We start from the raw sequence: 17,144 nt of genomic DNA, 5'->3' as shown, positions 1-17,144 counted from the left end.
AACACCGCTGAGGAGGTGTTCCACACTCCAGGTGGATACCTGGTGTGTGGAAGAGGCTGCTCGGTTTGTGTTCTGAAATCCTCCAGTTTCTTGTTGTTGCTGCTGTACCAATGAACATCCTTGGATTGGGTTTTTTAGAATCACACCTTGTTTTTCAGCATATTTTAGTTAATGCAGGCTTTTGAAGTATAAGTATTTCTATTGTTTATGCTGTAAAGATCCAGATCTATTGTTTGTTCTGGTAGGCACTGGTGAGGGTACTTTCAAGTTCCTTTACTTTTTGGAGGAAAGGTCTGTTTATTTCCACGGCGTCCCTTGATCATTAGAAGTTTCCATGTTATAATTGTCAATTATAATTGTATAAAGACAAATATAAAAACAATGAAATTAAAAAAAAACAGGAACAGCAAATGAAGTTAACATCTGTAGCAGAGAGCAAAGCACTTCGTCTCCCCAGCCTCTGTACAGTTTTAAGCGATAGCTAATGGACTGGCTCGCTGGCGTCATGTTCTATTTTCGGTGCATTGAGGAATGTTCACCCCGCTCACCCCTTTTTCCGTCAAACCCTCATAGCCAAAAGGCCCCCCCCCCAAACCCAATCCCAATAAAGAGAACGGATTAATCATCCATCTCGCAGGGGAATCTATACGCCCCCATCGCATGCTAAGCCCCCATTGTCAGGGCCTCCAGAACCACTCAACAGACTTTTACATGCAAATTGGAAGCAGCTGATTGGCTGAGAGCCAGCGCTGGTGGTGCTCTTGTTTTCGCAAGTTGTCGGGGGGGGGGGGGGGGAAGGAGAGAGTTGGGGAGAGGGAGCTGGAGGGAGCTGTGGTGAAATGTAAGACAGAGTAAGGGTTATGAGAACAACCCATAATACTTTATCATATTAACAATATTTTATCACGTGTGGGTAAAGTCAGGTCTGGGGCCCACCTCATCCACAGATTAGGGGCCCTCGTCTGGGTTGAAATGGTCCTCAGTGGGGGGAGGGTCAGGTGTCAACCGGTGTGTTCCCTCTCTTCTCCCCCTCAATCCTTCACAGTCCAAATGAGATCCACCTTGTCCACCTCTCCAATGACTCCTCCATTCCTTAATTCCTCTCTTTCGCTCACTCTCTCTATCTCTCTCTCTCTCCCTCTATCTCGCTCGGTCCCTCACCCTCTTTCTCTCTCTCTCGCTCTCGCTCTCTCTCTCTCTCTTGCTCTCTCTTGCTCTCTCTCCCTCTCTCTGGGGCTCTGTTCTACCTCAAGCTCGCTCTCCCTACCCTGGCGTGCCCCTTTCAGAGGACCTTACTGTAGCCCCGGGGGTCAGCAAGTCTGTGATTCATCTCAGACAACCCCCCCCACTCCCCTCCCTCTCTCTCCCCTCTGGCATGCTTCTCCCAACAGACCTCATCGTATCCCCTCCTGTTCCCTGACACCAGACTACTACAGGACGGACGTAGGGCCTCTTACATCTCTCGACACGCTGAATGCAACCCGTTGCTCCCAAATTGACCCATTACTTAAAAACCTCAGTTTTATTACAAAATGAGCAGAGAAATATTGAGCTAAAACATTGCGCCAGTCCAACTGTGTTCTTTGTGAGGAAAATCGATTTGAAATGTGATAGTTTCATGAAATAAAGCAGTTACAGGTGTGGGGTGATATTACGTCTATTGGATTTGAAATACTAAATCCTAAAAGACGGTTTAAGGGTGTCAGTTTACCGGTAATCAGTTCAACCTCACCGCTTGAGGCCACGGTCTGACACACTGCCCATTTAAGTTATGTTAGTCATGTGTGTTAATTAAGTTGGTCATTCAAAGTGTACCGTTCTTTTATGGATGATTGTCTCATTTACCTTGAATGTTTTTATAAGATCACTAAATGGAACAGTAATGAAGAGTTGACTTGGCATATCGCCACTGTAAAAGTGACTTATGTCATCGGAGCGTGCTAGTCAGAGAACCCAGCGTTAGTTAAACTCCCCTTTTAATTTATTGGTCATTGTATCGGACATGAAACTGCACCGCCCGTGGGACGTTTGTGGACAGCCACAAAAAAACCTCAGTGTTCCTGGTAAAAGGGGAGACTTTAAAAGTGGCACTTTTGAGAGTAGGGTGTTCTGTTTTCCAACATAGGGCACACACTGAGAACAGGCTTTCGCTTTTAGCCAAGCAGATTTTGTGATGACAACGAGCTGTTACATTTTGTGAACCAGCTAAGAAAAATACAAGGGTCCAATTATTCAGTGCGGAGTACAATCAGCTACAACCTGGAGCAGCTAATGCTCTGTCTTAATGGTCGCTAGCTAAAAGCAGCAGTGCCATCATCAGAATAAATGGCATGAGGCTGCCTACACACGGGCAATTTCAAACAGCATGCTGTGTGCTAAAAGGGGGCTGCTTATTCTGCTTATTCATCGATTGTACCGTCTCTATTTTCATACACACATCTGTTTTACGTGAAAGGAACCAAACGTATCATCTTTGATAGTAAAGTGTTGTGTGCCAGATGAAAGTTTCCCGTGTGCCAGATTTGGCCCCCAGGCCACGATTTGAGGAACCTCAGCTTTGAAGCGAAAGCTTATTTTTTTAAATTATTTTTTAACTTGAGGCACCGCTATCAATATAAGGTTTCAGAAAGCGCAGTGTTTTGCACGACTCCGGGAAGTGAGAATTTTGATGAATGCATTCAGGCGCCGAAAGAAGATATTTTCTAAGCCCAGCGCCCCTCATCAACAAGGGACTTCATACCCTCTTGGAATACGGGAATTGTATTTTGATATCTATCTTTTCTCACTCTGTTGACAGTTGACATGAGCTACTTCTTTATATGACTCCTATCCTTTGGTGTCCTTGGCGATGCTATCCGGGTACTTTCACCATGACAACACCATGAGTCTTATCTCCTCTGGTGATCCTCAGTGCTCCGTGGCTGCCTGTCTGGGTTGTCTGGCTAATCCTGGGGCTGTCTACAATCCTCAAGCCGTCCTCTCGCTTAATGAACTAGAAATGGGTTATTTGATATCCCATAATTTTTGGCGCCATGCTATGCCCAGCATGTTGCAGATGTGACAACGGCAAGTTATGGCCCAGGGCTTTTGGAGCCCCACTCACACACACACGCACACATGCACACAAACAAAGCTAAGCCAGTTGTTTTTTCGTACTGTTCTAAAGTGCATATCTCGGAGTGGCCCAGCGGGGAGGCCCGCCTCCCACTGATGTGTCAGTGTAGTTCTGTCTGCCAGCGCACCGGGTTCCAGAACCCTGCAGGACCCAGCTTTAGAAGGTGTCCAGAGCCAGTGTGTGTCTGTAAGATGATATGGATGGGCCTGAGAAGGCCGTGCCAAAATACCTTCATATATTTGATAGCTGGAAAAGTGTCTCATAAAACCACAGTATGTTCATTTGAAATGCCCTGGAATAATATTTTTACCTTTATAGTGTTTGATGTTCAACATAATAATTTCATGGCTGTACAATTTCCATCTCTTTTTCAATACTTATTTAATAATAAGCATGTAAAAAGTTGTGTCCCATGTTAAATTAGTTTCATACTTAATACTAACAATTCTTTTCAGAAGCATTTTAGTATTTGTGGATACCTTTTGTTATTATGAGGTTTAGGTATTATTATTATATATAATAATAATAATAATAATAATAATAATATAGCTGCGAGCAGCAATGAGGGGGCCAAGCAGAATAGGACTCCATAAACTAATTTAGGCGGACAGACATAATCGTAAGGTGGCTGCACGGTGACTGTCTCTGTTATTTCACTTACAATGAAAGCTATTGGCAAATGGTTATCATAATGAAAATACATTGAAGTTGCTTTCTAAGGGCTGGAATAGACTTGCTGCTAACAACGCCCCCCTAGAGGTCAAATGTCCCATGGTAGAGGTCAAACTCCCATGGCAGGAAAATAATAATAGGAAAACGTAGAATAACAATGGTTGTCTCGCAGCTTCGCTGCTTGACCCCCAATAATATAATATATTATATACATTCAGAGACAATGAATGTCTAGACCTCTCTGTATTCGTCTGACCCAAGGATTCCAGGGTGATTTAGTGTGAACGCTTCCTGCGTCACTCGGCAGGCGGAGGTACGGCAGTGTGTCACAGGCACTCCTCATCCAAAGATCTTACGTTCCCGAGAGAGAAAGCGGGATGCTTCATCACGTCTTTTGCTTAGTCTTCACCCTGCTGCTCCATCTGCAGTCGTGGCAAAGGCCCGCCGCATTTCTCCCTAGCTCCCCTGACAGTTAGGTCGCTAGCATTGTCTCCCTCCCCCCCCCTCCCCCTCCACCCCCCCCCCCCTCCCCCCCCACCCCGCTAGCATCTGCTCAGTACTGGCACTACACACACAAACACACACACACACACACACACACACACTGCTGACAGCACTTAGCCTGGTTTAGTATATGTCTGTCTCGTGGAACAGACTCAGGTCGGTCTGACTAACCGTCTTATCGTCTGACAGCGTTACTTACATTCATACCGGCTGTCTGGACGAACCGTCTGACTTTCTGACGGACTGTCGCCCTTTCTGTGTGTGTTTTGCAGGAGCTGTCTCTCCTCCCGGGACCCCTACTGTGTGTGGCTGAGGTCGGGCAGCTGCGCCACCGTCTCACCGGGAATCAAGTACGTCCGCGCACGTCCACCCATGATGCACTCCTGCTAATGAAAATATGACGGCTAATAGAATTACCCAGCAAACCTCGTCCGTTCGCGCTGTTTGTTTCTAATGGAAAATTCAAGGGCAAAATCAACCTTGACTCTGTGTAATAGGGCCTACTATTCAAAGCGCTCAGAGAACAAATATGAGAACAATTCATATCCAACCGGCGGTCTGATGGAGTCGCAGCGTTGGGCTCTGACGGACGGGGGGAGAGTTCCTCACCTCGGTGCCCGTTCCGAGGAATCGATAGCCAATCCAAAGCTGGGCCCGGCCGCCTTGTCTACATGATGAATACAGATTTCCATGAAAACACCGTGCCTTCGCACTACCACACCCGGACCAGAGATCAGCCACCCTGCATCAATCTTGTTCGGACATGAGTTGCGAGTGAGCACATGCATGTCTAATTAGTCGGTGTCTGAATGGGGGGTTTGCTTCTGTGGTCATTGGGGTTAGTGGTGGGTTTAATTCAGTGGTTATTAATGGGGGTTAGTGGTGGGTTTAGTTCTGTGGTTGATGGTAGAGTTAGTTGTAGGTTTAGTTTTGTGGTACTTAGTTGGGTTAGTGAATGGTTAAGTTCTGTGATCGAAAACAGAGTTTATTTGAACTGGGTCGCTCTCCCACCGTATTGTGCGCTGTGATCTATCGTCCTCCTAAATACAACAAATACTTTTTGAATTAATTTTCTGATTTACTGGCTGAAATCATGCCTAAATATGATTGTGTCCTTATTGTGGGTGACTTTAATGTTCATGTGAGCTGTCCTGATAAACCAATGGCAAAGGCCTTTCTTAACCTCATTGACTCTTTTAATCTTGTGCAGTATGTGTCTGGACCCACACAAGAACCTGGACACACACTTGATCTTGTCGTATCGTATGGGCTATCTGTTAACCTTAACCTTAACCTAGAGATTTGTGAAGCAATGATTTCGGATCATATGCCTGTATTATTTGAGGTTGCTTTTGCCTGAAATACTGTTGAAGCTGCCGTTGCTGCTCGGCGCTGTCGCATCATTAACCCTTCCACTGCTGCTCGGTTTTCGGCCGCTTTCAATCACAACTCCGTCATTCCAGATTCTGTGAGCAGTACTGAGGAGCTTAGCTCATGGTTTCACTCCGCCTGCCAGACTGCTTTAGACATGGTGGCTCCTTTAAAAACCAAGCAACCAAAAACTAAATCTGAGCCCTGGCTAAATGACACTACTCGTGCTGTCAGACGTGAATGCCGTAAAGCCGAGCGCAAGTGGAAAAAGGACAAACTACAAGTGTCTTTTCAAATCTTAAGGGACTGGTGGCGTCAGTATCACACAACAGTGAAAAGTGCTAAAAGGGAACATTTGTCTAGTATTATCCTGTCAAATTGTCATAAACCACGTGTTTTGTTTAAAACCATTGACTCAGTTCTCAATGCCAAAAATGTCTGTACGGAAGCCTCCCCTGCTGAAAACTTTCTGCACTTTTTTATTGACAAGGTTTCTTCTGCCCTCATCTCACGATCTACCTATGACCCCTCAATCTCCTTCACCTGCTCCACTGTCTTTGACCAGTTTGAGCCTGTGACTCTGTCCTGTTTATAGGAGATTGTTAGCTAGTTGAGGCCCTCAGGTTCTCCAAATGATCCAGTCCTCGACCATTCAAAGAGGTTTTCACCACTGTTGGAATTTCTCTTCTCACAATTATTAATAGCAGTCTGTGTACAGGTGTGGTCCCTGATAATTTTAAACATGCAGTGGTGCAACCATTAATTAAACAACCTGGACTAGATCCTGCAGCTCTCGCAAATTTCAGATTTCAAATCTCTAAACTCCAATTTCTCTCAAAAATCCTTGAGAAGATAGTTGACTGTCAGTTAATGTCCTTTCTGAAAAATTATAGTATTCTGGAGGTTTTCCAATCTGGTTTTAAATCCCTGCACAGCACAGAATCAGCTCTTTTAAGAGTCTTCAATTACATATTTTTAGCTACAGACTCTGGTGACCGTGTTATTGTTGTACTTTTAGACTTAACTGCTGCATTTGATACAGTGGACCATGGGGTCCCGATCTCTCGCATGGAACAGTGGGTTGGCATCAGGGGCACAGCACTGGAGTGGTTCAGGTCATACTTGGCAGATAGAACCTTCTGTGTCAGCCTTGGTGGTTCTGTGTCCTCCTCTGCTCCTCTCTCGTGTGGTGTCCCGCAGGGCTCGGTCCTAGGCCCTCTTCTCTTCTCTCTCTACTTGCTTCCGCTTGGCACCATACTTAGGAAGCATGGGATTCAGTACCATTTTTATGCAGTTGACAGTCAAATCTACATCCCTCTTAAGAAAAAAGAATGTTACACAACCACTGCCTTAGTTAAATGTCTTGATGACATAAAGGCCCGGATGGCCCTGAACTTTTTAAATTTTAATGAGAAGAAAACTGAAGTGATGATTTTTGGTGGCTCTTCTGAAACACCCCTTCTGGATTTGGGCCCTTTGGCCCAGCATATTAAACCTATCATTACCAACTTAGGTGTAAAAATGGATGTGGACCTCAAGCTTGACAGCCAGATCAAGGCGGTGGTCAGATCAAATTTTTATCATTTAAGGCAGCTGGCCAAAATAAAGCTGATTTTATCAAGGCAACAGTTTGAGATTGTAATTCATGCCTTTGTTACCACTTGGCTGGATTACTGTAACGCACTTTATGTAGGGGTCAGTGCGTCGTCCATCTCCCACCTCCAGATGGTACAGAATGCTGCTGCACACCTTCTAACCGGCACACGCAAATTTGACCACATTTCCCCCATCTTAGCCTCACTGGCTGCCCATAAATTTTAGGATTCAGTTTAAAATTATTTTATTTACTTTTAAATCCCTTAATGCCCTTGCCCCGCTGTACCTCTCTGAGCTTCTACACCCCTACACACCCACACACTCTTTCAGGTCAGCCGATCAGCTGCACCTGAATGTGCCCAGAACTACACGAAAGCTCAGAGGGGATCATGCTTTTGCGGTTGTGGCTCCAAAACTCTGGAACAATCTGCCCCAGCAGATCTTGTATTTGTCTGTCTTGTATTTGTGATGCTTTCACTTATTCTCTGTAAAGCACTTTGGTCAACAGTGGTTGTTTTAAAGGGCTTAACAAATAAAGTTGGATTGGATTGGATAGTAGTTAGCAGTGGATTTAGTTCTGTGATTATTAGTGGGGTTACTGATGGGTTTAGTTCTGTGGTTAATAGGGATAGTGGTGTGTTTAGTTCTGTGGTTATTTATGGGGGTTAGTGATGGGTTTAGTTCTGTGGTTAATAGTAGAGTTAGTGGCGTGTTTAGTTCTGTGGTTATTAGTTAGGTTAGTTGTGGGTTATGAGTTTGATTAGTGGTGGTGTTATTGGTGAAGGTTTAGTGGTGTACTGTTTAGTGGTAGATTAGTGGTGAGCTTAGGGCAGGGTTAGGAGGTGGGGTTAGTGGTGGGTCTGGAGGTGGGTTGATTGTCGATAATGTCTTGTTCTTTTCTCCATCGTGCCAGAAAAAGAAGCCTGGAAAGAAGCAGCCTTGTCTCACTTGAATCAATTTTACCTTGTGTGTGTGTGTGTGTGCGTGTGCGTGTGCGTGTGTGTGTGTGTGTGTGTGTGTGTGTGTGTGTGTGTACTTTAATCCATAGTGTGTGTACTTTAAAGCCTGTTCCTCGTAGTCGGTGTGGGTATGGGTGTGTGTGTGTGTGTGTATGCGCGTACGCAAGGAGGCAAAAGGCCAATCAATACACCTCTGTGAATGCATCACATCCATCCTCCTTCTCCTTCCATCCCGTTCTTCTTACTTTGGGTCTTTGTTTCTTCCCTCTGTTTGTATAACAAGTTCCCTCTTCTTCTTCTCTCCTCCACTCCTCTCCCGTGTCCATTCATTCCCCCCCTCTTATAGATTGCGTAGCATCTGTCGGCGCTGCGTTAACGATTGGCTCCCCGACCCACTGCCAGTGGTGGACAAAGGGAGAGTTAGCGTAATAGGATTGTGTAGGATGAAACCCCTCGGATGTTAAAAAGAGTTGTACAGAAGCCGCTACACTCACTCTCTGGTCGACTGCAGATGCTCAAAGCCCGTCTCTCCGGCTGTACATCACCGTGGAGACCGCCGCGACCAAGGCAGATTTTTTGACGTCTCTTGAGTTGTAAAAAGAAAAAAAGAGAAAGGGAAGAAAGAAAAATCTATGAATAACTCTAAAGTGAAGTGAAGGCTGCTGCTGCCCTCTGCACAGTGACATCAGACTGACCCGGGCTCAGACAGACAGGGAAGAGTGAGTTAGTTTGATGGCCGGCGGTGAGGCTCCACAGTGGCACGGAGCACCCACAGCAGCCAGACAGACATATTGCTTCCCATACCCTCACTCTGACAGGCCCTGGTGGGGATCTGGTGTGTGTGTGTGTGTGTGTGTGTGTGTGTGTGTGTGTGTGTGTGTGTGTGTGTGTGTGTGTGTGTGTGTGTGTGTGTGTGTGTGTGTGTGTGTGTGTGTGTGTGTGTGTGTGTGTGTGTGTGTGTGTGCGTGTGTGTCTCAATGTTCGATTAGTGTGCATGCTTGCATGTGATTCCCGTGATTTCAAGTGTAGACATGGTGTTGTGAGATCCATGCGTGCACATCTGTCTGTTACTCCTAAAGGTGTAGCTTATGAATGTTGTTTATGTGTGTCCACGTTCGGTTCCTGTCAATTCTTGAATACGAATGTAATCACGTAGGTTTTTTTTTTTTTAGGTGAACAATGTTTAATCAAACGGCTGTGGATGAATGTGAATATATCTGTCTTGTACATATTGGATTCCCAGAGGTGTTTCTGTGTGTCTGGGTGTGTGTGTGTGTACGCATGGGGTATAGTATCAAACATGTTTCGAACAGCGATGTCTGCACCGATTGTCAGGGGCTGCTGTGGTCCTGTGCGATAGGGATGTTTTGCAGGCAGCTCAACCGCTCTTGACATCACTGAACCAGAAAAAGTACCACAAATGTTCAACTCAGGCCTGGCAGAGACAGGCTGGGGCGCCGGGGGTCTAAACCTCTGTGTTGGGAACGTCCGTGTTGAGTGGTGGAGTTGGCCCCTTCACAGGTCACGACAGGAATGCCTTGCAATCGACGGGTTGCTGGTTCACTTTACCCCATCTCCGTCTGGGTAAAGTGTTCATGAGTCACTCCTAGCGAGTGTCGACCAGCTGATGTTGCATATATGAATGGGTTTTGAGTGGCCGGCATGCATTATTAAACGCGGCTCTCTATTTACCATGCACAAGGCATTTTATTTTACAAAACCATATTTTATTCATCTCCAAAAGACAGTCACAGAGTGTTGGGGGAATTAAATAAACAATAAGTAATCAAAACAAGGCCAAAGATCTTAATGACTTACATGTGCAGTGCTGTTGCCTATGCATGGTTGCCTATGCAATGGTGTGTAGGCTTTATGTATAATTGATTGTATAAATGCTGAAATACATCGTGAAATATCGTAACATGTGTAGTTAGAGAGCAGTGCAAACCAGACCCCATGGTGTTTCATTAAATGTATGAAAAGTCTTGTTTAGTACACAAACACACGTACACATAAATATGCACAAACAAACACAAATACACAGAGATAAACACGCGCAGCCACCTTTAAACCCACCAGCTGCCGCTTTAACAGATCCAGTTGCATCTCAACCCCCCCCCCCCCCCCCCCCCCCCCCAGCTGGTTCCGCTGGCAATCTAACTGCTTCCCTGCTCTATGCACACACACACACACACACACACACACACACACACACACACACACACACACACACACACACACACACACGACTACACACAAACGCACAGATGACTACACACACACACACACACACACAAATGACTTGACTCACACATACACAAACACAAAGACACATACAGATGACTACACACACCCATGAATACTCACACAAACACATACAGATGACTACACACACCCACACACATAAACACGACTATACACATGCACACAGATACTATACTCAAACAGATGCTCACACAGACTCACACACACACATGACTCTACACACTCACACACACGCACAGTCCTGCAAAGGCACCCTATGTGTCTGGCACATATGTGTGACTTATGTGTGACTTGCTCTTGGTGTGTGTGTCTACAAAAGTGTCGATCACACTATTTATTGCGCTGGCGTCTGTATGTTTTATCATTACTCTGTGCCGGTGGTGGGTGTTTGAAGTCAATAAGTGAGTTTGTCTCGTGAAAGCCGTGGGTGTCCATGCGTGTGCGGACACATGATGTGTCCCCTAGCCCACTCCTGATAGGTCTATTCCTGGCCCTAATGCATTTCTTTAATTGTGCCCGTGGCCGTCTGCGCGTGGTGGGAGGTTTATCACCAGGCTGGAGGTTCTGCCACTGGAACTAATGGGCCGCTGGCTCTTCCCTCACCTGCCCACCACATGGCCCTGCGCGCATTACTCAGAGGCTACGTCTAATGCACTGAGCCGACAGACTACCGTCGTCAGCGTTCATAGAGATTGAGTCAGCAATCATAGGCCTGGTGTCGGGAACCCGGTGATTTTTCGACCCCGGGGTCTATGATTTCTGAATTTTGTAGGTGTTCCGTACGCCGCACTTGGTTTGTGTTTCCAGGGAATCTACGCAATCAACCACGTTGTTACAGCAAAGTGTCGGTGTTCTCACCTCAATGACTATGCTGTTGGTAAAAACAGTGAAATGCATAATGTATGTAGGAAAATTCCCCGACAACATCTCTCTGTCTACATCGCTCCCTCTCTCTCTAGGGGCGGATTTGAACAGGACGTGGAAAACAGCCAGCCACAGTATCCTGAGAACTGCCACGGTACGTCCTGAGAAGACCATTTTTTTTTTTTTTCCCATTTATCTCCGCCTCCTGAGTTCAGCCCCGCGTTAATCTCTTTAACCAATCGTGGCAGCGATGTTTTCCCCCGCCATTGTCCATAACGTAGTGCCGTGTGATGCCGTTCAAAGGAAGAGACGTCTGGGGCCGGGGGCGTCGGCGTGATAAAGCGTTTGCGGGCGCCTTGTTATTCCCGGCCCCCACACGGAGACTAATTGAAGGAAAGCGAGGTCTCGGAAGCTCGTTTGTTTCCTGAACGCCACCCGGCATGTGCTGTGCTCCGGCTCTGCCCTATATGTTTATTAATGGCTCTGCATCTCGCTCCTCTGCCCATCTGCATGTCTGGGCTCTCATCTATAAGGGCTGTAACCACTAGGGGGAGTACATGTGACGAGGGCCCTGATGAAAATAATTTTGCTAATCCATTTTTCTTTTTCTCATTTTCTACCCCCCCCCCCCCATAGATGTCCTGGCGACGACACGCAAGCAGAACACGGTGGCGGCGGACTCGGCGTATGGTCAGTAGATCCCTCGATAACAAGCTAGCTCCCCCTCACAACCGGCCGGTTAGCCGGTTTGCCGGTTAGCCGGTTAGCCCTGAGGACCATAAGCCTTTACTGTTCTGGCTAAAGCTGGTGGAACAAGCTTTTGAACCTAGCGGGGCTCTCCCAACTGGTTAGAGAAGCCTTCCAGGAGTCTGTACACTCCCCCCTCCCCTCCCCCAAAAGTTCCATCAGGGCTGTGACACCTGAGGTTATCTTCTCTGGTATCTATGCGTGTGTGTGTGTGTGATCATTCGGTCCTGGCGCTGGTAACCCTCATCTCCAGTATCCAGCTGCTTTGCAAACGGCATCCTTCTCTCCATGGGGCCGACACGATGCTACACTCGCTGAGCCGCCTAACTCCCCGTACCGTGGATTCAGCACCCCCTATCAGGCCTTGTCCCATTACCTTTACCCTTCAACACACCACTACTACCCCCCCCCCGATCCATTGGACACGGTACAGCCTCTTCTGGCTCGAGGAGGGGGCTCTCTCATGCAGCAGGGGGGAAAGTCAACTGTCTTGTGCCAAAAAAAGCAAAAAATCTTTGGTGAGGTCTTTGATAATGTTTTGTTGACGAAGAATAGCGGGAGATCAGGCTTTCTTTTTGCCTGAATGAGGCTGGTAGCTGCTCTGTAGGTACTTGGTTCTGGGCAACTATCTGGTACTGGGGCCTCCCGGGTTTGGGAGGGCTAACTACAAGGTCTGTCTTTTATCTACATGAGATTTATGTTGGCCCAAATGGCCAGTCAAATAGTGTGACTTACTACTACCCCACATCTTAGGCTCACTGGAGAGAGAAAGTTTTGAAGACTTATATGACTGAAAGTCGAGGCATCTTCGTCTCCGGACAAATTGGGTCACTGGGGAGGTAATGATGGCGGTATATCCAGGCCAGTGATTAGTATCAGCGGCAAGAGATGGCAGCCATTACGGCTTTCTAGATCCATCCTTTCAGTGCTCTCTCTCTCTCTCTCTCTCTCTCTCTCTCTCTCTCTCTCTCTCTCTCTCTCTCTCTCTCTCTCTCTCTCTCTCTCCTCCATCTCTTACACTCTCTCTCTGTCTCTTGTTCTCTCTGTGTGTGTGTGTGTGTGTGTGTGTGTGTCTGCCAGAGGCTTAGCCCCACACCTCACCTCCCAGAATGCATCTGTGGGAACGCTGCAGTCGGTCTGCCTGCTGGAGGGAAGAGGACCCAGAGGGTAGCAAAGAGGTTTTGATGAGCGCCCCCTGGTGGTTAACCCCTTTGGGGCCCCCCGGCAGCCGTCAGTTCTACACACCTTTTGAAGCTCCACACAGAAGGGCCTTTTGTGTTTGCTTTGTTTTTTTTGTTTATTTCAACTTTTGTTGAAATAAACAGTGGGGGAGAGGCGGGGAGGTGTTTTTTTTTTTTTGTTGTTGTTTTTTCGAGCAGCATTTCACAAAAGCCCTCCGAGCCGTGCGCGGGGAGGATCAATTATCAGCTTTCGCACACAATAACACAGCCCATATGCAGAACAAAGCTGTCGACGCACAGGGTTCCCCGCTCCACAGCCCAGGGGCATGTCTCTTCTCTCTCTCCCTTTGTTCCTCCTTTACCCCAATGCCCCAGCCAATCAGGACTCCACGCAGAGCGACAGAGGGAGAAAGGGAGAGAAGGCCACGGGTCCGGTGCCCAAATCAAACCATTCTCTGTTGTGAAACGGGCCTTTTCTCCCGTTCTAATTCTCTCAACAGTAAGCGAGGGTGTGCCGCACGCACACGCTCGCACCATTGGTGAAAAATGGAACTAATAACGCAGCCCTCGGGCTAGCGTCCAGTGCGCCATCGCTGGCGCTCCCTCGGGTGCCGCTTTAATTTGCTTGGCACAGATGGCGCTCTGACAGGGCATCTTATTCAAAGCGAAAGCTGTCAACTGGCACAGGGAGTGCAAGAACGAGTACAGGCACATGAGAACAGCCACCCCCACCCCCCCACTGGTCCTGGCTGGGCGGACATTTTGCAGTATGTTAGCGTCATGGCTGGCCTGTTAGCTCAGGAGCGCCGGACCTACGTGTACACACACACACACACACGCACGCACACATACGCACACACACACACACCAGATCTCAAGGACAGGCACTTGATGGAGGATTAAAGCCACAACTACTCTGTGTGACTTGCCGTCTAGTCGGCCAAAATGTGGCGTGTGATTACGTGAGCGTGGAGCCAGCGCTCGCCCAGCAGGGGGGCCCCGGGTTTTGTCCTTCAAATGTGCAGATCAAAAAAAAAACGAGAAGTTGCTTTTGTTTTTTTCCTCTTTGGTCAACATGGTGTTTTCTGTTGTCCACTCTGACTCAAGCGGGGAACGTTTTGTCTATTAAAAAGGCGTGAGTGAGGGGGCGGAGGAGGTGGAGGGTTACAGCTCATCTCCGATGCTCATGGAGGAGGGAGAGGCAAAGAGACAATGGGGTGGCTTCACCATGTAGGAGTTCAAAGGACAGTGGATGTGGAGCCAGACTTGTACCGGAGAACAGTGGTGTTTGTATGTCATACATACTGTAGCGATTACAGAGTTTTATTCAACTAGACCAGAGCTACGATTCGGAGTCTGGAGCCCTGGGGGTTAAATGGTTTCTGATTGGTTAAATGACAAATAACCACCTGCAATCTAACACCCAGCAGCATACTCATATGAAGCCCTGTCGGGCGGCCAGCGTTGTGCCTGAGTCTATTTTTGTGTCTGCTTGAGGGAAAAACATATATACTTAACTTTTTATATTTTAATGGAAGGAATTGGAGAGGCTTTTTTTTTGTATGTTGAGCGGATTGTTAACAATAGTATCTATCTGTGTTAGATAACGTCTGGTGAGTGGCGTTCCAGGTGTAGATAATGCTTTGATAATGCTTGGTTTGTACAGACAATAATTGCCCTGTTATTTTTCTGAGGTAGCTAGGGGAAATGTGGAGGGTTATTATTCACCATGCAAGGTTAACTTTGCCACACATAATATGCATGGCAAGTTTCACATTGGTACTGTGATCAATCACTCTGACTTGATGTTTAGTACATCAGGTAAATGCCCATAATTACTACCAAACACTACAGTGTTTCACACATTGAACCAGTACATCACTCAGTAATTAACAAAATGTCTAAGCATTGTGAAATTAACAATAACCACCATTTACATGTGTATATACCAAGAAAATACAGTTTCATTAGCATGCTCAGAAGAACAGGTCTGTGTTGATTGGACGGCTATTTCCATATCTGGTCCATTGACAGGAAGTGGGCGGGGCTTATCTGGGGTCTTGATATAAAGCGATTAGCATAAGGGTGACCTCGGTGTCCTTTCAGGGGCTCTTCCTCTGAGCCTCCTCTTCTGGGAGGCCGTACCTTTACCGGGACCAACATGTTCTGTGGGCTATTCACATTTCTCATCTCTCTAACCACTCACCCTGTCACCCTCCCTTCCCTTCCCTCCCTCCCTCCTCCTTCACCTCCTCCTCCTCCTCCTCCTCCTCCTCCTCCCACCTTCGCCACAATCACAGGGAAGACCACACCCGCAACCGCCAGCACAACCAATGGCGGGCCTGCACTGCCAAAGGAGGCAGGTGACCCCGAAAGAGGCACAGGTCCCGATGGCCCTGCCCTCGTAGGGCAACAGGGGTCACCTGACTCGGAGCCAATCAGTGTGGAGATGGAGGGTAAGGGGGGCGGGGTTATCTCTCCTAACCAAACTAAACAGACTTGCGGCGCATTGCACTGGGGGGGGGGGGTTGGGGGGCTCCCGAGCGATTAACCGTGCACTCGTAACCATGACTACTAACTGCCTGTTGGCCCCGTTTGGGTCGTGGATATAGGTTAGAACCTGGTCTCCCCTACATGAGACAGCGGCCTGTTTGGAGCATGCGTCCTAGAACACGTACGTGCAACAGTCAACCACTCTGCATTCTGCTTCCCGTGCATATTCAAATGGAACGCTCTTATTTTGAAAAACGGAATGTCAAAATGCCACCAGAATATTTTTTTGCACATCCATCTTTGAGAAATGTATTTTTTGCTTTCCCAAGTACAAATGTGCCTTATTGCAATTATTTATGATGGAGTCTTGCAGAAAATGATTTTTAAGAAGACATTTTCAGCAAATGCCCAGGGTCGCCTTGCATTTATGGTTGACTGTTCATGTATGCATGCCTAAACTTTTTAATGTACTCCCAGGCTGACTTAGGCCGAGTATGACTTAGATTAGCTGACTAACCTTTTAACATTCTGGATGTAGAAGTCAAATCACCTAGTAAATGTGCTTGGCTTATTGAATTTGCCCCCACAGTCCATTATTCATGTGATGGGGCATGATATTGATTATTGATAGTTCAAATATGATTTTCATATATATAGGTATTGAATATGTGGAGGTAATAAAAAACATATGTTAGGGCTGGGCAATATGGCTGAAAACTGTATCACGATATAAGTGTTTCATATCGGTCGATATCGATAATTATTGATAAAAAAAATTTAAAGGACCAGGAGAAAAATATAAACGTAAAACAGTTTTATTTTAAACTTAACCATCCCGATTGTAGGCAGACAGGGAAAAGGAATGTCAACACAACCATGGAAAACTCAAATAATATAAACATAAGTCTGAATGAAAATGAACATCACAATGAAAACTTAACAATTATCAATTATAAAGTGCTCAAAAACATGTGCTACAAAAAAGTGTTCTAAAAACATTTGCTGTGTTAAATGTAAGCATAAGAGATGAGATCATGAGATCACTATTGCATTACTTGGTAGGTGGATTAAAGCTTATCTTCAACCTGGAGTCTCTAGAACATGGAACATATGGATGTCATTGTTGTTGGGACATGGAGATATGTCCAGTACTGTCATGAACCATCATCCATGTTGTAAAGATCGCTAGTTAGCATGTTCGCTAACTAGCACCTTTAGCGATTTTGTTGTTATGCTTGCTATTCATGTTATAACGAAAATGCCTACATTAAACAGAATAATGATAATGCCATCAAAGGGGGAAATGGAGATATGTCCAGTACTGTCATGAACCAATGCTGGCCGCGGCGCTTGAGATCTGAGAAGAACTATCTTCAT

General features: G+C 46.5%; 1 protein-coding gene across 3 annotated transcripts in view; it reads left to right on the top strand.

Moving 5' to 3' along the window:
* sema6cb (semaphorin 6Cb) overlaps positions 1 to 17,144 on the top strand; it is a 126,488-nt gene that overhangs the window by 96,166 nt on the left and 13,178 nt on the right. For 2 of the 3 annotated variants that reach the window (XM_084471175.1, XM_084471176.1), the window contains 4 exons: positions 4,564 to 4,641; positions 11,442 to 11,500; positions 11,983 to 12,036; positions 15,575 to 15,730. In XM_084471175.1, coding sequence (XP_084327301.1) covers positions 4,564 to 4,641; positions 11,442 to 11,500; positions 11,983 to 12,036; positions 15,575 to 15,730 — 347 coding nt within the window. The remainder of the gene's footprint in view (positions 1 to 4,563; positions 4,642 to 11,441; positions 11,501 to 11,982; positions 12,037 to 15,574; positions 15,731 to 17,144) is intronic. The other variant, XM_084471177.1, reaches the window with a different exon arrangement.

Source organism: Micromesistius poutassou (assembly GCF_964030765.1).
Source record: "Micromesistius poutassou genome assembly, chromosome: 8".
Taxonomy (NCBI): Eukaryota; Metazoa; Chordata; class Actinopteri; order Gadiformes; family Gadidae; genus Micromesistius; species Micromesistius poutassou.
This window is presented reverse-complemented; position numbering and strand designations above follow the sequence as displayed.